This window comes from Budorcas taxicolor, chromosome 4, assembly GCF_023091745.1.
Source record: "Budorcas taxicolor isolate Tak-1 chromosome 4, Takin1.1, whole genome shotgun sequence".
Classification (NCBI taxonomy): Eukaryota; Metazoa; Chordata; class Mammalia; order Artiodactyla; family Bovidae; genus Budorcas; species Budorcas taxicolor.
In genome coordinates, this window is record NC_068913.1 from 98,377,397 (window position 1) to 98,401,715 (window position 24,319).

Here is a 24,319-nt window from a genome sequence, read left to right on the forward strand (position 1 = left end):
CTTCATAATTTGGCTCTCCTCCTCAGACAGCAGAGCTCCTGGGCACTGTCTCCTGCCTGCCGCCTGCAGTGGAAGGCCAAGCGTGACTCTCCCCAGCTGCTGCTGTGTGTCCTGCTTTATGGCAGGGGCCTGCCTGATCACTTCAAGCCATTCCAGGCACAGAGCCTTCCAGGCAGCCGAAGCTATTGGATGCAACCTGCTTGGGCCAGGGCCATCTTCTGCTTCCAAGGATCACTCATGTCTGCCTCTGCCTGGATACTTTCATTCTACTACTTGAGCAAAGCCCACCTCCCACGCTTGCACAGAGCATCTCCCTGGATAAAGAAGTTAATAGAAGATCAGAAGATGGCTCTACCTTGCCACAGTTTAATTCAAAAAAGTCTCAAAATAATCTGGAGTATTGAAATGGAGGAGGTAGGTTCAACTATCATTAGAAATGTAGGGGGCTTCCCTGGTGGTCCAGTGCTTAAGAACCCACCTGCCAATGTGGGGGACGCAAGTTCGCTCCCTGGTCCAGGAGGATCCCACATTCCGCAGGGCAGCTAAGCCCATGCTCCACAACAAGAGAAGCCACCACAATGAAGAATCCCAGCATAGCAACTATAGTAGTCCCCGCTTTCCACAGCTACAGAAAGCCCGCACACAGTAATAAATACCCAGCGCAGCCAAAAATACATACATAAAATTCAGAAATGTAGCTGCCTGAAAACTAGGGACACAGACCAGAAGAGCTACCCAGGCCGCCCCGATCTATTCTTATGAGGAAAGAAAGGTGGTGATTTCTCCTGTGCATGTGTTTGTCCCCAGCTCCCCACAGCTGCTGGCTCTCAAGAAAGTGCTGGTTGCAGGCAGTGGCCACACAAAGGGCAGCACTCCTCTGCTTTACAGAGAGTTGAAAAGACCTACGTCATTTCTCTGGGGTCCCAAGCTTTTTCTTTCTTTCCTTTTTTTTTTTTTTTTTTTGGCATTACCCATAATGTGGTTGTCCATGGGATAAACAGAGACGCCTTCCCCTACAATTATATTTGCTTAAAGGAAAACACAGCTGCTTTTCTTGCATATTAAGACGCAACTGGAACTACAGAGACCAAACAAAGATTTCAAAGGGAAGGAAAGTTTTTACAGCATAAAAGACACTCCACCAAACCAACGTGCATTGAAACTAAAAAGCTGAGGCAAAGCAATGACTATTCTCCTTGGGGACAAAAGTCCTATTGAGCAAGAAGCTAGAGGTGCCATTTTCCAGAACCACCTGCTACTCCTTGGAGCTGCTGCAGATATTCAAGAGCCAGATTTTCAGTGTCCTTCCATCTCCGGGGGGTGTGTGGGAGAGTGTGCGCCTGTGTGCCCTCAGGCAAAACCAATAGGTAATTACTTGCTGCTCTCGTGGCAGGATAAGGGGACCGTTAGGTTGACTACTTAACAATCCCTTCTTAGATGAGCAGCATCACACTGCTAGCTACTGTTCAGAGGAAACCTCTGGAGAAACATGCTAACCCAGGTGAGAGCAAGTGAAGGACTCACTCCTTTGGGAAGGGGAAGGTACTGTACAGAGGACCCACCCATCCAAAGTATGGAGCTGGCAAGAGAGGGTGATGAATCTATTAGCAATTATCTGCTATCCTTACAACTGCGTCTAAGCATACTGCTGCTAGCACTGCTGTTTCACGCGATGTCTTCTTCATGTGGCAACCTTCTCATAAATCAAAGCAAAAGCCAATACCAGACAGATTCGTGTACAGCCTGCCTGCCAATAAAAGTTAACACTGAGCCTTCGCTGTTATCCATCTTCATAAATGTGTCCATGACGTGGCAAGACCGCTACATGTTACAGTGGGACTGCTGCTAATACACGCAAGGTAGTGACCCACTAGGTTAATGGGACTTGACGATCAGTACAGTCTTAATTGAGCCAGGAAAAGAAACGGCTTCTCTTATCCTTGCCTTCAAGTGTAGAGTTTTCTCCTCTCTGCCTTGGTTCCATCGGTCCTTGCTCAGAAAGTACCTATAGTCGAGTTGAATACAGGCAACTGTATTCAACTGTATATAGCACACTGTATACAGAAACCCCATGGGGGGAGGCAGGTAAGTTAGCTTTTGTAAGAAGGTATCAAGTGTTTAATTGGCTTTTGTGGTAGAAAGCTACCTGACAAAAGATATCATGCTGTAAAATGCAAGTAGAAAATATTAATTAGATGTATTTTGGTTTTGAAAATATATAAATCTGTGTACATTAACAGAAGGGAAAAATAGTCCTTGGAAACAGCAAAGGTCAAAAGTTTTCACATATCAACAATCCCTCCCTAACAAAAATCTGTCTCATACAGAAATCTAAACTGAAGGAAGGACAAATCTGAATCCAATAAACAATATTTCATTATATTTTTAATTTTGCTCTTGTCTTAAGTACTCTATCGAAACAGCAAAGAGGAGCACTTGCCTTCCCTAGGGCAGGTTCTGGAGATAAATTCTGGCAATCACCTAATGTCCAACAAAAATCAGCCCTGTATGCACACCCTATAAATAAAGACCAGCAATAGCTGGATAAATCAAACCATTAGCTAGACACAGAGACATCACATAGCCACAGTCCCCTAATTTGCTGAGTGAATTTATTTCAGCCTGTATTTACTGAGTACAGAATATGTGCGAGGTGCTGGTGGAGACCTACAAACAAAATAACAAATACAATCCCTACCCTCAAGAAGGTTTCATTTCAACTAGGAATGAGAGTCACATACTGTAACCTGACACACAACCTTGGTAACGGACCTTTCAAATTCCCTAAAGTCTGTAATCCTCACTTAGCCTTTTAGACACCAGTTTCCCCTACCGTAAATTCAAATGCCTTCTAGACTGAAAACATCCCAAAGGTAGAAGCTGAAAAGCAGGAATTATAAGAGTTTTAATTCCATTTAGTAGTAATAATAGTGCTATTAACTGGACATGTGTTTAAGAGTACTACCACTGCAAAGATGGCCAAGGGGCAGCTCGTGCATCCAGAGGCTCTCACTTCAGAAGGGAGATAGGTACACAGGCAACTATGGCCCACAGTGGGCTGCAAGAAGGGCTCAAGTTACCTGTATACAGAGGGAACAAATGTGACCTGCGTTTGGGAGCTGGGAGTGGGAAGAAGGGACATGTCAAGGAATATTTCAGAGACACTGACATGTGAGACCGGTCTCGGCCAGTGGATGGCTGATGAGGAGGAAAAGGCGAAGGTGCGCTGTGTTTCAAAGCTGCAGACGCACAGGGAAAGGCACTCTCTCTTGCTTTACAGAGTCAACTCTGGGGCCCATGAAAGGGGGGAAAAGAAGAGGCTGAGGAGGTGTCAAAGGTCATTTTCACAGTATGCCTCAATATTGTAAGTTCGGGATGTTAGTCCCAACTTCTAAATAATGATTTATTAGATACTGTCAATTATTTCGCTTTCAAGCAGAAACCTATTTTGCTTTTTAATCATATGGATCAGACTGATGGATGAGTATCCTGAGATTGCAAGGCAAGCTGTTAAAAAAAAAACAAAACTATTATCAGTCGTCACTACTTATCACTACAAATCAGGACTATCACAACACTGCACAACCAAATAAATGAATGTGGGTGCTGAGACTGCTAGAGACCTGCGGTTCACCATCCTGAGCTCCTGGTGTTTCAGTGCTGGATCCACGAAAAAAAAAATTTTTTTTTAATAGTTTTTTATTTTTTTAATTTTAAAATCTTTAATTCTTACATGTGTTCCCAAACATGAACCCCCCTCCCACCTCCCTCCCCATAACATCTCTGTGGGTCATCCCCATGCACCAGCCCCAAGCATGCTGTATCCTGCGTCAGACATGGATCCACGAAAATTAAGCATCACTGTTTTCCTGATAATAAGCAAAGGTTGCAAGGAAGCATATTAACTACAGTGATATTAATAACATAGCATACTGTCAGCATTAGGATCCCACACAAGATTTCATTTGAAAACAGGAGTCTACTCACTGTTTAAAGAAAAAAAATTATTTTGCAAACCACTGGAGGGACTGGGAGATAGGGAGGAAGTTGTTCTTTTTAAGGCTTATGTTTTCCCTTTTCACTCTCTCCAGGGATCAACAGTTTTTCAAAGAAATAAGATTATATTTGTGATTAAGATAGTTTTTAAAATCTAAAATATAGTTTAAACACACATAGGCAAATATACTTTTTTTTTTTTGGTTTCTTTCCAACCCCAAGCCACCAAACCTCCAGCCTTTCATTCTTCATTGCAAACATACAGGGGTTAAATAGGGTTTTGAGGAGTAACCTAGACACTTATCCATAAGTGTCATTTTTATTTTGGGAAAAATTAGGGTCCAAATGCCAAGCAACTGACTTCAGAACCAACTTTATGGAAAATTTTGTTTATTTACCATAGACTGTCAACCTGTAATTGCCTACAATCTCAAGCAGACATAAATATTCTAAAGGTGTGACAAGTGATTAGATGAGGATGGCACCATATACTAACAATAGCTGCGTTTCTCCTGACAGAGCCTCCTGTGTGCATTTCTAACTAAATTATGTACTTCCTAGCCTGTTAAAATATAATTATTATTTTGAGTAGTGTTGCTAACCGTTGGTTAATGATTCGACAGAAAACATTTGTCTTCAAACACATCTTTTCACAGGCACAGTACATTCTCAATGGCAATTTTACAGATGTGGGGATTATCCCTTAGGGAAACATATATATTGGATTATATGATGGGTGTCAATTTAAAAACACACACAAAATTCACTCAACAGAAACCTGAACTACCGATGACTGTAATCATTAGCTAAGTACTGACTGCTTCGAGTGAGTGTGCCAAGAACATGAGTGGACCTCCTTTAATTCCTGTGTAACATCTCTGTGATGATCACCTTTTACAGATGTAAAAAACTAAGGTGGGGTGAGGAACGAAGAGAAGTAACTTGCTAGAGCCACTCTATAGCTGTGAAGGATCTCTATCGAGATTACATCCAGGAAACATTCTGCTCATGCAGAAATTGACTATTTCATTATAGCTCCACTGACACTATGGAACTGAAAAATTAAGAGAAGTTCCGATACATTTTAAAAAAAGCAGGAAGACTAAGAACTGTAAACAAGAAGATGAGCACATTTTCTTGGTAGTTGCTACGGCAAAATCTGTAGTGTATTAAACACTCCTTTTTTCTTAAACCTACTTCCTAAGCACTACACATCAAGAAGAAAAGAAGAGGAGGAATTTTATGGCATGAAGTACAAATAGATGCAACATTAATAAGAATGGATAAGTTTCCTGAAGAACGTGGCCAAGAGCATAGCACTCAAATCTTTTAAAGATCCAGCCTTAATGTACTTTCGGGAGCAACGATCCTATTTTCTTTGCATCATCAAGTTCTGAGAGTATATTTTTCACTTGTCTTGTCATCAGTTAGAAAAGGAGAAGATGTGTATACATTTTGGTTTTCAATTCTCCTATTAAATCAGCTTCTCAGCGCTTCAGTTTCCAAATGCTCCAAAAGAGGTATGGATTGACATTTCTGCCAAAGGACAATTTTTTTGCTCTGTAGTTTTTCCCAGAGTTAATGGAAAAAGTTCTACCACTAATCTTCTCAATTCACCTCTGGGGAATTACAGACTAGCGGCAAAAACTGCAAAGGTTCTGCCAAAATGTAATATTTTTAAATTGCATGAGTCAAGAAGGCTGAAATTCTTCACAAGATGGGCTTCCCCCTCTTAAAAAAAAAAAAGAGAGAGAGAAAGACAGACACACAGGCTTGGGAGGCTGGATACAGATTCACAATAATAAACCCTCTGAAGTGAAGTAACCTGGGCCTTGCCAACTGTAAGCCCACCTTAGTAGATCTCTAGCTATCACCCCAGGTAGGGCTGAGCACCTACTCTGCACACAGCATTTCATCCTCATAGCTTACACATCTTGTATGAACCCTATAAGGTCTTATATAAACATTTCCTTTATCAGCAAAAAGAAGCTAATACGTTAAGTAGCCCAATGCCATACAGTTAGAAGGACTGGTCGTAATTCAAACCCGATCCATGTCATGGAAACAGAAGTACCAGTTCCTAAGGGTTTATATACAAATGTGTCTCACTGCAGCTTTAAAAAAATAAAACCTACTGAGACACAATCTTGAGTAACTGTCAGTAGGAGATGGATTCAATAAACCATGGTACAATAATGCCAGGGACTACTATGCAGGTACTGAAAAGCAGGAGTTAGATTTACATGTGTTGACCAGGAGCGATATACCCATAATAAATGTAAGGTAAAATACATGGATGGTATAATCTCATTTTTTATAAAAATGAAACATGTATGTTTATTAATGTTTCTGTGGATAGAGGTAAACTTGGAAAGATGAATATCAAACTACAATTTCACACACTACTTTTAAGGGATTGAGAAGGAAGAGGAAAAAATTACATTTACTTTGTAAAAAAGTAGAGGGTACTATATTGACAGTTTAAAAAATCCATTAGCATTTATTAATATCATGTTTTTCACTTACACTAAGCATCCAGGGAGGATATCAACAGGCAAAAGTTGATCACAAAATGCAATGGGAAGGAGAAAGAATTCTTAAAAGTTTCATTTAATAATAATAATAGAATCTTCAAGGGGACTAGCAGTCCATGAGCTAATTTTATATACACTGGGTGCACATAAGCGCAGTTATAGACATAAACCAAGACTTGTGGCCCACAGGGACCATAAGTGAATAAACCATATACAACTGCCTCAAAGCACTCTTTCCAAAAACATGCAGAATTTGGTACCAAATGAATTCTCAGGACACCGTGGACAGAGAGATCATGGCTAAGAGTATTTAAGTTCATCATTATACCATTTCAATTAAAAGATGATCTTATACCACAGACTGCACAGACAGGGCTAATATGCAGAACCAGCATCCTACCTTTTGGTGGCCCTCTATCTCCTAAGGCTCTTTCCCTGCAAAACTGCCCTAAGATTTCTCCAGATAGCATCCTACGGACTAAACCTTTCCTGAACTCTTTCCTCTCCACCTTTCCAATCAAACTACTTTTTCCTATGTCTCATTCTCTCAAGGCCCTGAGCCTTGCTAAGAGACAATTAATATAGGCTGATATGTGCTTATTTTTAATGCATGTTAACATCTGGTCCCATCACTTCATGGGAAATCGATGGGGAAACAGTGGAAACAGTGGCTGACTTTATTTTGGGGGGCTCCAAAATCACTGCAGATGGTGTCTGCAGCCATGAAATTAAAAGACGCTTACTCCTTGGAGGAAAAGTTATAACAAACCTAGATAGCATATTGAAAAGCAGAGACACTTTGCCAACAAAGGTCCGTCTAGTCAAGGCTATGGTTTTTCCAGTGGTCATGTATGGATGTGAGATTTGGACTGTGAAGAAAGCTGAAAGCCAAAGAATTGATGCTTTTGAACTGTGGTGTTGGAGAAGACTCTTGAGAGTCCCTTGGACTGCAAGGAGATCCAACCAGTCCATTCTGAAGGAGATCAGTCCTGGGATTTCTTTGGACGGAATGATGCTAAAGCTGAAACTCCAGTACTCTGGCCACCTCATGTGAAGAGTTGACTCATTGGGAAAGACTCTGATGCTGGGAGGGATTGGGGGCAGGAGGAGAAGGGGACAACCCAGGATGAGATGGCTGGATGGCATCACGGACTCAATGGACATGAATCTGAGTGAACTCCGGGAGTTGGTGATGGACAGGGAGGCCTGGCGTGCTGTGATTCATGGGGTCGCAAAGAGTTGGACATGACTGAGCAACTGAACTGAACGTGTATATTTAATAGTAATTAATATGAATAGCAAAGCATGATTGTTACAACATACACATGTATGTATGCACCAAATATGCTATTTATATATTTGACGGCCTCCTTCTAGAAAAAATGACCAATTCAAAAGGCATAATCTTAATGATGAGATTTATGGGCACCAGGCATAAGCAATTAAAAAAAATACTCTTGAGTTGGTAAAACTTTTGGTTCAATTCTCACATCCCAATAACTCTGCCTTTCAAAACACAGCATTTAGGGCTACCCTGGTGGCTCACTGGTAAAGAATCCTCCTGCCAGGGCAGAAGAGACGGGTTCAATCCCTGCTCCAGGAAGATCTCACATGCCACCTAAGCCTGTGCACCGCAACTACTGAAGCCTGAGCGCCCTGGAGCCCATGCTCTGCAGTGAGAGAAGCCACCACGATGAGAAGGCCAAGCACCGCAACTGGAGAAGAGCCCCCGCTCGTCTCAACTGGAGAAAATCCCTTGCAGCAACGAAGACCCAGCACAGCCATAAATAAATAAACTAAATTACTAAAAAAGAAAAAACAAAACAAACAAACAGCATTTTAAGTCCTTTGAAGTCTGACTCTAATCTTCCTTTCTGGCTTCCTATTCCATTATACCTCCCCCACATTCAGTCTAACCATTTCTAGAATTTGATTCCCTCTTCATGCAAAGTCATTCTCCCTTTTCTCACCTTGAGAAAATCTCAAAAAAAAAAAAAAAAAAGCCCCTCTTCCTGCAGTCCAGATCCTCCTTCTCATCCCCACCCTATTTTGTCTGTGCCTTTATATAAGCATTTAACACACTGTAGTGGCTGTTGTGCTTTCTGCCTTCTCACGTGTACTGCCAATGTCCCGAGGGCAAGGATCACGCCTCTTTACCTCGGTATTTCCAGTTTATAAAAACCACCTGAAATGTATTAAATACTCAACAAATCTTCTTGAACAAACTTTTTCTTAAAAAATAGTTGTGTTTTTGTTTTTGTTTTTGTTTTGGCTGCACTGGGTCTTACTTGCTGTATGAGAGTTTCTCTAGCTGCAGACAGCGGGGGCTATGAGCTTCTCGTGGTGGCGGCTTCTCTCGCTGCGGAGCACAGGTTCTAGAGCGCTCGGGCTTCAGTAGTTGTGGCACGCAGGCTCAGCAGTTGCGGTTCGTGGGACCTAGAGCACAGGCTTACTAGTTGTGGCACGTGGGCTTAGTTGCCCAATCCCATGTAAGATCTTTCTGGACCAGGGATCAAACCTGTGTCCCCAGCACTGCAAGGCAAACTGTTAACTACTGTACCACCAGGGAACCCTAACAAATGTTATAGTTGTTACAGCTACAATTCCAGCATCAGGTTTTGACACTTCTGCAGTAGAACTCATAATTTCAACAAATAACAGACCTCCGAGGACAGGGACTCAGACATCCATTTCTGCATTTCTAGCGCCCACAGAGCGTGGAGCGTCAGAGACCCTTGACGGATGGCTGTGTTGTTGATAGTGATGATGAGCTGTCACATTACTACCCTTCAAAACAAATATATGTCACTGAGCAGCTCTTCACTGGGGGAAGAAACCAAACAAACGAAAACAGGATATCAGAATCCACTCATGGAAAAGAACTCCCAGGATCAGGGAGTTGATGAAACTGGTCTCCTGGAAAATCTCCTATCTCAAAGACTTCAAAAATACCTCCAAACCCACACCCCACCAACCACACCAATAACACAAATAACAAAGTAGTGACAAAACATTTGATCCCTGTTTCTTGTCAACCAACCAGCAGGTCTGAGAGAAGCAGGCTACACCTAGTGATGTTATTCTCTTTACATTAAGGTCTTTTGTATCAGAGAAACTCAATCAAGACAAGAACCAGTTAATTGTGAATAGTACCAAATGAGCTGTAGTGGAGGTGTTATGCATGTAAATCAGCGAAGCCTGATGCAGAAAACAGCAGCATCTGGGCATGCAGCTTGCAAAGTAATGAGCCTGTGATGACGTGCTGGCGTCCAGCTTTGATCACTTCATCTTGTTCAAGAGCTCTGCTGGGGAAACAGAGGTGAGAGGCACTGACCTCCCTCCCGCCACTTTGCAGGAGCACAAAAGACGGGAACAGATCAAGGACTGGTCCCCTTCCCTCTTCTCCTTGCTAGCACACACCCCTTTTTCAGACCTGACGGTTTCATAGTGGGGAGCCCAGCATAAAGCAGGCTGAGCAAGCTTCTAGCATGTGAAGTGTCATGTTTGCACACGTCGACAGTAACTGGCAATTCATTTTTCACCCTAAAAGCAGAAACAGGTGTATGCTATCTTCAGGCTCCTGATCATAAACCACACGGAATGTGCCTCACACACAGGCAGCTTTGTGGAAATCTATACCCGTGGCGGGCTGGTGGACTTCAGAGTCTCCACAGATGGATCTGTCTCACAAATAAATAGGTGTTTGTGCAGTCTCAGAAGCACAAGAGAACAAAATGAAGAGCGGATGGCAGCACGTTAAAAAAAAAGAAACCCCACCACACAACAGCAGCCCTTAGGCTTTCTGTGTTAATACTGCAATTGGCAAATAGCTGACTTTTTTGTGCTTGTAAGATCCCTACAAAGCATGTTTAACGTACTGAAAGGGGAGGTTTCAGTCCTTGAAAAGGAGTATAAAGCCAGATGTATCACTGCACAGTATTTCTTGCCAGCCTCATCCAGAAACGGTAGCTGAGGTGACTGGAGAAGGGAGCCAAGAGTGAGCACTCCCCTTAACGAGCACATCTATCAATTTTCAAGGGACGCAGCTGATTACCAGCATTTAGACAAACACACTCACACAAGGAGTAGGGCAATTTAAGTGTTGGCCGGTGCATGAGAAAGCACATTAAATAGCTTAAGGCAGCCATGTGAGCAAGTGGGGGATGCTTGGCGACACTTTCACGTGGGAACATGTGTGCTTTCATTTCAACATGTAGTAAGGGCCAAGATGCAAGCTTTTACAAGTTTTCAAGCATTGTGCCAGGGCTCACTCAATACATAGTATGAACAAATTGCTGCCTAAGATTATAATATTAAAAAGTACCAGAGTTACTATATAAATGTTTCATGCGCAGACCCTGCCTTTAAAAATCCTTTTTATATAATATAGCATATATATCACATATGTATAACAGGCAAACGTAATTTAATAAAATATGTGGAATTTTAAAGAAAGGGTACAAATGAGTTTATCCACAAAAAAGAAATGGAGCTATAGATAGAGAAAACAAACTTATGGTTATTAGGGGGTAAGACTGGGGGCGTGGTGGTAATGGATAAATTTGAAGACTGGGGATGATATATACACATTACTAAAGGCACTCAATATGTCAGCAAATTTGGAAAACTCGGCAATGGCCACAGGACTGGAAAAGGTCAGTTTTCATTCCAATCTCAAAGAAAGGCAATGCCAAAGAATGCTCAAACTACTGCACAATTGCACTCATCTCACACGCTAGTGAAGTAATGCTCAAAATTCTCTAAGCCAGCTTCAGTAGTATGTGAACCATGAACTTCCAGATATTCAAGCTGGTTTTAGAAAAGGCAGAGGAACCAGAGATCAAATTGCCAACATCCGCTGGATCATGGAAAAAGCAAGAGAGTTCCAGAAAAACATCTATTTCTGCTTTCTTGACTATGCCAAAGCCTTTGACTGTGTGGATCACAATAACTTGTGGAAAATTCTGAAAGAGATGGGAATACCAGACCACCTAACCTGCCTCTTGAGAAATCTGTATGCAGGTCAGGAAGCAACAGAACTGGACACGGAACAACAGACTGGTTCCAAACAGGAAAAGGAGTACGTCAAGGCTGTATATTGTCACCCTGCTTATTTAACTTCTATGCAGAGTACATCATGAGAAATGCTGGGCTGGAAGAAGCACAAGCTGGAATCAAGATTGCCGGGAGAAATATCAATAACCTCAGATATGCAGATGACACCACCCTTATGGCAGAAAGTGAAGAACTAAAGAGCCTCTTGATGAAAGTGAAAGAGGAGAGTGAAAAAGTTGGCTTAAAGCTCAACATTCAGAAAACGAAGATCATGGCATCCGGTCCCATCACTTCATGGGAAATAGATGGGGAAACAGTGGAAACAGTGGCTGACTTTTATTTTTGGGGGCTCCAAAATCACTGCAGATGGTGACTACAGCCATGAAATTAAAAGACGCTTACTCCTTGGAAGGAAAGTTATGACCAACCTAGACAGCATATTAAAAAGCAGAGACATTACTTTGCCAACAAAGGTCTGTCTAGTCAAGGCTATGGTTTTTCCAGTGGTCATGTATGGATGTGAGAGTTGGATTACAAAGAAAGCTGAGCACTGAAGAATTGATGCTTTTGAACTGTGGTGTTGGAGAAGACTCTCGAGAGTCCTTGGACTGCAAGGAGATCCAACCAGTCCATTCTGAAGGAGTCCTGGGTGTTCACTGGAAGGACTGATGTTGAGGCTGAAACTCCAATACTTTGGCCACCTGATGCAAAGAGCTGACTCATTGGAAAAGACCCTGATGTTAGGAAAGATTGAGGGCAGGAGGAGAAGGGTATGACAGAGAATGAGATGGTTGGATGGCATCACCAACTCAGTGGACATGAGTTTGGGTAGACTCCGGGAGTTGGTAGTGGACAGGGAGGTCCGGCATACTGTGGTTCAGTGGGGTCGCGAAGAGTTGGACATGACTGAGCAACTGAGCTGAAACTGAGAAGGACCTACTGTATAGCGCAGGGAATTCTACTCAATACTAATGGCCTATATGGGAAAAGAATCTGTTAAAAAAGTGGACATATGTTTATGAATAACTGATTCACTTTGCTGTAGAACAGAAGCACTGTAAATCAACTACACCCAACAAGTTTTTTTAAAGTAAAAAGAAAATAATAATAAGGGGGGAAACTTATTTTTAACAAAACAAAGCAAGGTTTACTCCTATAGGTATAGAGATCAAATATACTGAACGAACAGCCCTGACTTTGAGATAAAGTATTCAAATTCTAGCAAGCAAATATGATTATGGATAAGATCAGTAATCACAAGTTTTTTAAAACTGTGATTAAACTCAGGAAACTTATTTTACCTAGGACAAATTACTGTTAGAGGTAGTGTATTCCCAGTATTTTGGACATTTTTTTTCCCTGATTAAAATTAGGAAATCTAGGATATTTTAAGAACATACAAAATTCACTGACAGGTATTCACATTGCAGCAAAAATTGTAAATACACCTGTAACTACTACCCAGAAAACAACTATCCTCAATATCTCAGGAAGTTCACATGGGTCTGTTTTCAGTCAAGTCCCCTTCTATCCCCATCAACCACTTGCTGATTTCTATCAGTATAGACCAATCTTTCTTTTTTTTGAACTTCACATAAATGGAATCACATAATGGATAATGTCTTGTGTCTGGCTTCTTTTTGGTTAACTTGTTCCTGAGATTCATCTATGTTGTTATATGAATTAACGGTTTGCTTTTTTTAAAAAACTGCTGAACAGTATTCTACTGTATGAATATACCACAACTTTTTTAATCCAGTCTTTCACTGATGACCATATGAGTGGCTTCTAATCTTTGACAAGTATGAATAAACACGATATAGAATGGATATACAACTCTTTCTGGAGATGTATATTTTCTTTCTTCTCTCTCACATATGCATGCTCAGTTGTGTCCGACTCTTTGTGACCCCACGGTCTGCAGCCCATCAGGCTCCTCTGTCCATGGAATTCTCCAGGCAAGAATATTGGAGTTGGTTGCCATTTCCTCCTCCAGGGGATTTTCCTGACCCAGGGATCGAACCCGAGTCTCCAATGCCTCCTGCATTGGCAGGCGGATTCTTTACCACCGAGAGTATTTTCTTTGCCCTTGGATAAATACCTACACCTGGAATTTCTAGGTCATGGAACAAATGAATGTTTAAATTGATAAGAACTGTCAAGCTTCTTCCAAAGTGACTTTGCTCTCTTATATCCCCTACCAGCAAAGCAGGAAAACTCTGGTTTCTTTACATCCTTTCAGACACTTAGTACTGTCAATCTTTTTGATTTTTACCATTCCAGTGGTTTTAATTTGCAATTCCCTGATAACTAATGATGTTATTAGCACTTCTCATGTGCTAATTGGCCATTCTTATATCTTCCTTTGAAGAGTCTGCTCAAGTCTTTTGCCTGTTTTTAGTATTTTCAAAATGGTGTCTTAAGATGAGCAGAACATTTTAATGAATGAAGTCCAAATTTACCAACTTTTGTATTTGTTTGCTTACATGTTAAGAAAAAATGCCAAGAGCCAGAAATAGGAATCCTTGATAGACTGACACCAAGAGAGAGGATCTGGACATTACACATTCAAATAAACAATAGGAAGGCCCGTTCAAGTATGAGTACCCTGAAAGTTCTGGTTTCAACGTTAATACCGTGGTTTTACCCTAGATACAGTGAGTGGGCAACCCTAGGTTAATCATCTGGTTGAGAGCAGGAAGGGCTGACAGCACTTGGAACAGGCTTCCCAAACCAGGGACTGATGAAACACAAGTAGATACCACCATATGGCTGAGCCTATACAAACTGCCAGAGACCATCCTGACAGCTATTACTTTTATGCATAGATAACTTCTTTGATGTAATTTTTAACCATACTTAAGGCTCTAGATGGTTAAACTTTGAAAATTTGACGCAAGGAAAAAATTGAAAATCTACCTCCTACAAGTCTTCCTGTACGTGGCCGGTCAGTCAGACAGTAATTAACTCTAATTGGCCCCCCTACAAGCTTCTCTGCTTTCTACCTGCAGCGGAGTGGCACTCAAAAAGCAAAATAACTTTTTCTCAGCTTTGAAAACATCAAAGTAAAATTTTTTAAAAATTATTTCCAACTGGATCCTTTAAAAAGTAAATGAACTCTTGGTGCAATCAGCAACAGGAAAAAACTTAGTAATCCCAGTTAGAAACACCTTTAGGAAACTATGAGCTGTGTAGCTAATTACTCAAATAAGTAAGGATCAATAATTCTAAAATATCATGCATCTCAGAATATAAAATGTTCTCATTTAAATATTATGATACAACGAAAGAAACAAGCTATCATTTTGGTAGAATCTTCATTTATCTAACTAACAGTGTGCAATTAATATTTCATATAACCATGTAGAGTAACACTAGATTCTTAATGGATTGTATTGATTAAAGCAGAAAGTTCAATGCTAATGTTCCTGTAGGGGAAAAACAGAATGATTCGTTATCTCACGCAGAACAAATCATGAATTCAGGAGCTTATGACCACTAACCTAAGGACTGCAACAAGACTCGTTTTGATAATTTCCATGCAACACATAAATGGACTGTATTAAAGGAAAAAAGATTGCTGGAGTAACCCAAACAAGCCCCAGCTGCCACTGCTGAGGCCTGGAGAGAAATCCAGGTCACGGACTAAAGGCAGGAAGTGGCCAATCTGGTTCCACCAGCTTGTGTCACTGCTTGAGGTTCCTTCACACACACTGCTGAAATGGTAAGGGGGTTTCCACCGTGACCCTCTAGACCTGGAGACCTACTGCCCATGTTCATGAAACAGCTGCAGTTTCTATTGTGTTGTGAAACAGATAATACCATTTTAGGGCTTATACCCCTGTCCTGCCCTTTTACTCCTATATTCATCCACTTTGCCATCCTGCCCTGTCCCCTTCTGCAGACACTTCTGGATTGAGTGGAATGCTGTGAGGAACGGTCAACAGCCTGTGCTGTTTTTCAAGATGGCTGTACCAGTCTGCATTCCTGCCACCAGCGTGCAAATAGGGGGCGACAGTATCCCTTTTCTCAGCAATCTCTCCAGAATTTGGTATTTGAACATTTTGATAATGGCCATTCTGGCTGGTGTGAGGAAGTGCCTCACGGCGGTTTAGATTTGCATTTCTCTGATGGCTGGCCCTGCTGAGTGTCTTTTCATGTGCCTGGTAGCCTCCTGGGTGTCTGCTTTGGAGACATGTCTGTCTGGGTCTTCTGCCCATCCTGACTGAGTTGAGACTGGGCTGCATGAGCCAGCTGTGTGTTTTGGAGACTGAACCCTTATCGGGTGCATCATTTGCGAGTGTTTTCTCCGAGTCTAAGGGGTGTCTTTTCATTTTGCTTGTGGTTCCTTCTGCTGTGCAGGGCCTTGTGAGTTTGGGTTCCATTTGTTTCTGTCTGCTTTTGTTTCTATTGCCTGAGAAACTGACCTAGGAAAGCACTGTTAATTTATGCCGTAGGCTGTTTTGCCTGTGCTCTCTTCCAGGAGTTTCATGGTGTCATGTCTTAACAAAAACAACAAACAACCCTATACTTCTAAATGGGCAATTATAATTAAACGTATGCACAACTGATGCAGGTGGAAACCTAACTCCCAAGTGGTGTTAGTGTTTCTTGGCATTTAATCTTCTGTTACCTTAGAGAATTAAGCATATAGACGAAGGATACAGCCCCCACTTAAAGGAAGAAGAAACTAACTAACTAGACAGAAGTGATTAGGAGGGATCCGATCTCAAACAGGGGGAGAAGGCCTTAATCACCTAGTTTCCTTAGAAATCTAAGCAATTCTACATGCCAATCGTAAGAAATATAGTCAAATACTGGTGTGTTCCAAAGCAGGTCTCACTTTCCTTGAAACTAGGCTGCTATTTTGGGGTATGTGGGGGAAGAGAATGACACAGCTTCTTAGCTTGAGGTGGCCGGCTCCTCTCCACACATCCCCTGATGAAGGACAGAAGGGGCTGCCAGACCCATGGTAGGTGGTGTCTTAGATTGAAGTAAAACAACTACTTAGGTCCATTTTTTAGATGAGGATCAATAATCACTATTTTTTTTTTCTTTTTCAACTTTAAAACCTTCTCAGCTTAAATGCCCTAAAGAGAATGGCAGTTAAAATTTACATTTTAGAGATGGAAGACACAAGTCAAAGATATAATAAATAACCTGCCTGACGAGTGAGGTGTTCTAGGTAATCAAGACTACGTTTAAGCCAAGTGGGTATTTGCTATCAGACAAACTCTAGTGGGAACGTGAAACACTGTGGAAGAGAACAGAGTTGAGTTGATGTTAAAAAAATAAAAACAACACACAATGCTATACTTCTAACTAGGCAATTACAACCAAGTGTACATACAAGGAGTACAGGTATATTTACTTTTCTAGAATTTAACCTCTTTAGTTACTAAGTGTCTTACTAAATAATCAAGGCATTGCTTGACTCTAAGGATCGTAGGAAATAAAATGTCACCACTGCAGCTGCTATATTTCCTGCTCACAGCCCTTTAAATCAAAAAAAAAAAAAAAAAAAAAAAGGAGGTGGGTGAAGGCCCAATACAAATGTGGAATTTAATTAGTTAGTAAAAGCCCCAATCCTTGCCCGAAGGCTTGTTCTTCCTGTAATATTGCATTCTTTTCTTCTTGTGTAAACTTTTCATTATGGAGGAGACATCTTTATAATACAATAACTCTAGTTATATTGTAACTGCTGGTAACATAACTCCTGCATTGGAAGAGCCAGCATGTTCAAGTAATGTTGTTTTAATACAATTTATGTTCAGCAGAAAACCAAGTTGACTTGGTCATTTAGAATTTGATCAATGTGAATTAGTGTCTTACTGAGATAAACCATTTGATCATTTAGAAATTGATCAATGAGAATCAGAGATAAAACATTTATCATGTACATTTGGTATATCAGAGCCATTCACGCAGCACGAAAGTAGGTTATAAGCAGACATCAATATGTATTAGAGACGATGCGCAGCGAAACTGTCAGCTGCAGGCACAGATACATGCCTGACAGTATATAATTTTAATCCTTTTGATAAGGCAAGTTCCTCAATGAGGCAGCTGGCATCACTGAAAAATTATAGGAGTTCAACTTTCGAAAAAATGGGAAGAGGCACAGCGATGCTAAACATCTCAAACTTTGGAAATAGGTTTTAATTAAAAGTTTAAGCAGAATGGTAAGTAACATAAATTTACTCAGCGAAACTTTTAGAAGAGCTCTAAGACTATTAATCAGAGTAAACTGTGTACCTGCAGTACAATTAGTTCTATTAATCTAATACTTCCAAGCTGAAGTCACATTGACATTCAAGCCCACTGGCTTATGCGTCTAACAGAATTATAAATTTGCCAGTCAAAATCTTATTTAATTATTTTACAGCCAATTAAGCAGGATCTTTAAACACTGTTGCTTAAAACTGTCCATAATCCACATGTGTAATTACAGAGAACACGAGAAACACCTGCTGATACCACTGGCATGTCATCCTCAGCCTCACTAACTCATTCGTAGTGTAGCTACTAAAATCACATATCCCAGAGAGAAACTAAACAGCATGGCCAAAGTGAAACCCTAATAAAACCAAGGACATTTTAAAGTGAAAAGAATTTTACGCTGATGCAAACGTTTGACTATATAATACTTTAAAAAGCCATTTTATCTGTAAGAGTTTTTGCAAAGCATTCTGCAGATACTCTACAATCACCTAAACTCCTTCCATGGGGTAACTAATCTTTTAATACGTTACAAGGATAACCCAGGCTTCCTCCATGAGCCTAAATTTATAAGTCAGGTTTGAACAACTTCGTTCAAGGATAAAAGTGAAAACTCCTGCTAACGCCTGGCACACAAAGGAGCATTACCAGCATTCACATCCGACCGCACAGAATCAGGCTCCTTTACGAGCGCTTCATCTTTCAAATGAACACCTCTAATGAAATCAGTCCAAAAATATTTTCAATAGATCTATGTCACTTGCCCTATACGTTTTTATGGAAGGTAGAACTGGCCAGTCCATTATCTAAAGGAAAACATGGGAATGAAAGATGTCATCTCTGAAATGCTTCTGTTTGCTATTACATTGTCTTCCCAAGGTTTACACTGCCTTTACAATATCTCACATTTCTTTGATATTGTTCTACACATTTGTTTCATGTTTGTATCTGTATTTTAAAAACAACTTGTATGTACATACACTGTGGTAACGTTTCCTCTCTGAAGGTGTGGTATATCGACAACAAGCCTCTGAAGACCACTGGATTCTGATGCTGACCTAACACAGAGCCCTGCAGCACCGTCTGCACAGTCCTTATTCTGTCTGTACATCCTGAGAGCTGATACACCGCGTACTGGGCTGTCCTGTCATAAGCGCTTTACATGCTGTCTCCCAGCTGGACTAAGAACTTCCCATGGTTATGATCTCTCTCTAATGCTCTTTTGGGAGCTTTTTGTTTTTCTAAAAACAAATACAGAAGCCTCCACAAGTTCCTACAGTGTGTTTGTTCTTTTGTTATTTTTAAAAAATTTTTCTGGCCCTGCCCCATGGCATGTGGGGATCTTAGTTCCCAGACTACGGATGGAGACTGTGCTGCCTACAGTGGAAGTGCAGAGTCTTAGCCACTGGACCGCCAGGGAAGTCCCTGGGAGGTTTTAACATCATCTCAATTTTGTCTGGAACTAGATACAGCAATTTCTCCAGTGGTGCAGAGTTTTACAACATGAGTTGGATATAACAATAAAATACTAATATAAAAATAACAATATATAATAAAAAGAAAATCTAACATTTATTGAGCATTTACTTTGTGCTAGACCTGTCTGTGCTAATAAGCACTACTAATTTAACAATATAATATTTTGCTTAATTATCTATAAGGTAGACTACAAGGATTGATACTGAACATAATTTTCAGTAACAGAACTACAACATGGTATTACTGCCAGAAAACTAACCCAAACCTAACACCATAATTTACTCTATTTAACAGATAATAACATAGGGTGATAAAGGTGGTAAGAGGTGCTTATAATGACCATTTCAGTTGAGCTGAAAAGGTGTATCTTTTGAATAAAAGCTAGATATAGGGGGGTGTGTGTGTGTGTGTGTGTGTATATATATATCAATCAGTAAGTTTACCCAGTGATTTCAGTTTTATAGCTAATTTTAAAGCTTTTTTGCGGGGGGAAGTTCTTGCCTGAAAGTAAACACACATTCTTGATCCCAAATTACTTAATTTCCATTGAAAAAATGATAAATAATTTTTAATAACTTCGTGTTTATTAGGGATGCAATTATCTCACCACAGTAGAACTCACTCTGGATTTTTTTGGAAGCTTTGGGTTATTAAAATTCTGTCTTCCACCTGCTCTCCTGTGACGAGCTTCTAAGTTTCATGCCGGTAAGACCCACCTGTCTCCTTCATGGCTATACACTGAGAACACAGCTGAGGGCATGCTTCATAGAAGCACTATGAATGAACGATGTGCTAATAAAGTGGGGAGAGTGGGGAGTGGGATTCCATTGGCTCTAAAGTGTTTGCATGGTTTGCTGCCATACTATAAAGTGAGGTGGAGTGTGAGTTAACATTTAAGCATCCCTGAGATAATTCCATCAGCTGTCCTGCAGGATGCACCAGTGTAACTGGTATTCATCACGTGCGGCCTCAAATGCTCAGAGTGTTCATTATTCTTTCTCTTTACTGTGATTTTGTATGGAGCCTTCCATCCCCATCAGGCGTGTAACAGTGCCCTTGAAATTGCATTTTAAGAAGGTTCCATCTCCTGTAATGAAGATCTACCCAAATGAATCTTTCCATCAGATAAAATTAACAAAACCCTCCTCAAAGTCCTCCAGGGTGTGCTGTCTAGGAGAGTCAGCTGAGTTCAGCTCTGCAATGGAAAGATACAGTACACTGTCTTGCCAAAGACTGCAGATGTCATGATTCTCTGAGGTCCCCAAGTTTCTGAGGAGAAACACAATTCCACTGAGGAATCTCTGTGCCCTCAAAGGTGGTAAACATCTCTTGCAGCTGAAGCACTATCATTTCCTTGGTGTGAAGCTGCCAATCAAAATACCATATTCTACGAAGTCCAGCCTAGCAGGAAGTAGCTGAAAAACATGACATAAAGAAAACCACTTTCTGAAGAACCAGCTCCAGACATTCCTGAATTTTTGTTTGCACTGGAGTTAGCCAAACTGCAAACTCTGAGGGGCAGGCTTTGTCCTAACAACTTGCAGTTGTCCTATCAACTGCAAGTTCAAGGGGCTTCCCAAACTACCCTAACCTTTGAAAATTCGATGAAAGGACTCACAGAACTCACTAAAGCTATTAAATTCAGAACTATGGCTCATTATGGGAAGTGCTATAGAGAATCAGCCAAAGGAAGAGAAACACAGGACAAAGTCTGAGAGGCTTCCCAATGCAATGTTCCCCCTGTCCCCAGGACACACACCCTCCTGGTATCAGTGCGTGTGACAAACGTAGAGCTGCACCAGCTAGGGATGCTCACCCCTTCTCCGCGCCCAGAGGTTCACCGGGCCTCGTCACATAAGCTGGCCTGGCTGCTCAAATGGCTGACTTCAGTCTTTGGCACTGGACTGATACCACATGGCCCAAGGGGTCCATTATGAATAAGAAGACATATCTTTCACTTGGGAAATTCCAAGGATTTAGAGGTTACTCCCAGAAGCTGAGTACAAGGGCCACCGTTTGCTTTGGGAAAGGTTAAACTGTCTACTACACTGGATGAGAGTAGGAGCTAATCAAGAACAACACCTTCTAATAGAGGATCATGCTGTTGCTGCTGCTGCTGCTGCTAAGTCGCTTCAGTCATGTCTGACCCTGTGCGACCCCATAGCTGTTGAGGCTCTGCTTAAAACCAAGTCCACCCTACAGATCCACGCCACTGTGGAGAAGGTCAGTCATCATGACTTACCTCTGCGCTCCATGCAGTCTCTCATTCTGCAGTAGGCCAGTCCAGGCCGGACTATATGCTTTCCAGGGCCATGACATGGCACCTGGGTGTGGTTTCAGAAGAGAGATTCTTTTCATCTAAAATCAGACTTGTTTGTGAAATTCAGCTTCTGCCAATTTTCTTTCCAACACAGTAAGTTCATATTTCTGTTTCTCCTTTATCCCTTCTATCCAAGTGTTTGCTGTGGGCTGAAATGCATCTCCCCCAAAATCTGTATGTTGAAATCCTAATGCCTGGTGCTTTAGAGAGTGAATTTGGACAGAGGATTTTTTGAAGAGGTAAGCTGAAATGAAATCATCATCAGGGTAGACCCTAATCCAATGTGACTTATACGAGAAGGAGATGAGGACACAGATGGAGAGAGGGAAGACCAGGTAAAGAGAGCCAAGAAGAAAAGCCCCTGGAGAAACCAACCCTGCTTACACCTTGACCCTGAACTTCCAGCCTCCCCAACTATGAGAAAATAAACTGTTGTTTAAGCCACTCAGTCTGTGGCAGCCCTAGCAAACCAGTACACCAATTAATCACTAATTCACATCTAATCTCTCAGTGACTTTTCCATCCATCTCTTTTCTTTCACTTACAGAGACTTCTCATCTGGTATTTCTGGCTTTTTACTTTTCTTTTCCATGCCTCCAATTAAACCTTGCATTAACTGTCAGTTTATTATTACTAAAGGAGCACAGAACTCAGGGTACTCACCTGGCCAAACACCTTGCAATGTGTGTGTAACTTGTGTGTGCTCAATTGTGTCCAACTCTTTGTAACCCCATGGACTGTAGCTTGCCAGGCTCCTCTGTCCATGAGATTTCTCAATCAAGAATACTGGAGTGAATTGCCATTTCCTCCTCCGGGGGATATTCCTGACCAAGGGACTGAACTTGAGTCTCTTAAGTCTCTACTGCTGCACCACCTGGAAGACTATGACTTCTGGCTAAATGAAGATCAGCTTGTTCAGCAGGTAATGAAAGCTCCTACTAACTTTTCCACCTTACCTGGCACTAGTCTCCCTGCAACAAACCACTGATCTTAACTAGTTTGTCACCCACCAACTCCTGGCCATGGTTTTCCTTTTGAACACCTTTCCTTCCTGACTGCTCGATACTCTTCTTCAAGCCTCAACTAAAATGCCATCTTCTTTATGACTTCATAGATCATCCTGGTCAGAACGGATATCCTTTATCTTAAATTTTACTTATTTGTATAGCTTCAATCTTACAAAGAAGACAGACCCTGGTTGTCAAGTGAAAGGTTCTCATAGTACAGAGACAAAAGGCTTGAGAAACACTGCTTTACCATTCGTGGTAAAGATAAAAACCCAACTTTAGGAATACATATGGAGAGTGTCTTGAAAATCAAATCTATCCAATTCCATACCTAAATTCTGAAGATAGCACATTAACCTTTAAGAGTGAGATTTATGGCTCATTTTTAGAAGGTCTTTCCTGTCTGCTCCTAAAGAGATAATTCACTAAGGAAGACTGGAGGGTTCTATTTAAATATACCTTAAATCATACTTTTTCTAAAAAATATTTTAAATCAACATTAAAATAACACCAATATCCATTACCACACAAATTACACTACGGCAGAAAGTAATAACATTCTATCCTAGAGTTTAATCATTTTATCAAGTGCTCATAAACATGCCAAGGAAGGAGGTCAGAGCCTAATACAATCTTTTGACTAAACCTGTCACAACACCTTTCTGTGCTTCACTAATTTGCACATGTGCGACTAATAGGGGTTACACAGCAGAAGTATCTATACACTCAGGAAAATTCTGAATGATGTTTTCTTACCTAATATGAGTACTGAAAGCAAAGGGAAAGTACAGAGCTATGGGTCAGGGACACTCTGATCCATCAATTACAGAACACTCATTTAATCATCCCAAGGATTAATACAGGGAGCAATTTAACATCACCTTCATAATCAATGTCAAGGGAAAGTTCTGTGATTTAAATGTTTTCAAGGTACACGTGAAGAAATAAAAACAGCTTAAACGGGAGAAAGACAGATACCCAAACTTGGACATGCCTATCGTTTTATTATATGAATGTGAGTGATCTCTGTGTTCTATTGTTGGAGGTAACAATTTAGCATCCCCTTCATAACCAGGGGTATTCTACTAAAATCATATTCCAAAAGCAAACACTAACACCACTGCTTTTAAGTTGCCCGGAGTTCATAAAACGGAGTTGCAACACACTTTCATCAGAGGCCTGTCCCTTGCACTGGAATTCCATGATAGCGATACGGGTCCAAACACACTTCCAAGTATTCCAGAGGGCCAACGTGTTAAAGAGCGGTAAAGGTAAAGGAAAACAATGATAATACTATTAAAGACTTACTTGAACTTTGCTTCCACCTCCTCAACAGCTTTCTGGTATTGCTCGGTGGTAACTTTGTAGAACTCTGAGCTCTGTGGATAAAGATTGATAGCAGAGTTTTCACTATTCAAGAGGACAAGATGTGTGCAAGACTTCCGATTTCAAAAACTACATAAAATCTTGTGTCTGCCACTCAAGCAGAAGGAGGAAAATTTCTTGCATGGTGACATGAACACTTAAAATACATGTAAGGTTATCTATTTAATAATAGTACCACTGTTGGCATACACATTGTAATCACAGAGAAAACATTCATGTAAGTCATCAACATTTGAACCTCCTGAAAAAACTCCTAACATAGTTTTGAAAGACTATTTTGATCTCCCATATTTGGAATCCACCACTGCAAGACCAAAGAGCAC

At 41.0% G+C, this 24,319-nt stretch overlaps 1 protein-coding gene across 1 annotated transcript in view; it reads right to left on the reverse strand.

Moving 5' to 3' along the window:
* Positions 1 to 24,319, reverse strand: part of CHCHD3 (coiled-coil-helix-coiled-coil-helix domain containing 3) — a 283,179-nt gene that overhangs the window by 35,486 nt on the left and 223,374 nt on the right. Inside the window, exon 6 of the mRNA XM_052638596.1 lies at positions 23,919 to 23,989. Within this exon, the coding sequence (XP_052494556.1) occupies positions 23,919 to 23,989 (71 nt within the window). The remainder of the gene's footprint in view (positions 1 to 23,918; positions 23,990 to 24,319) is intronic.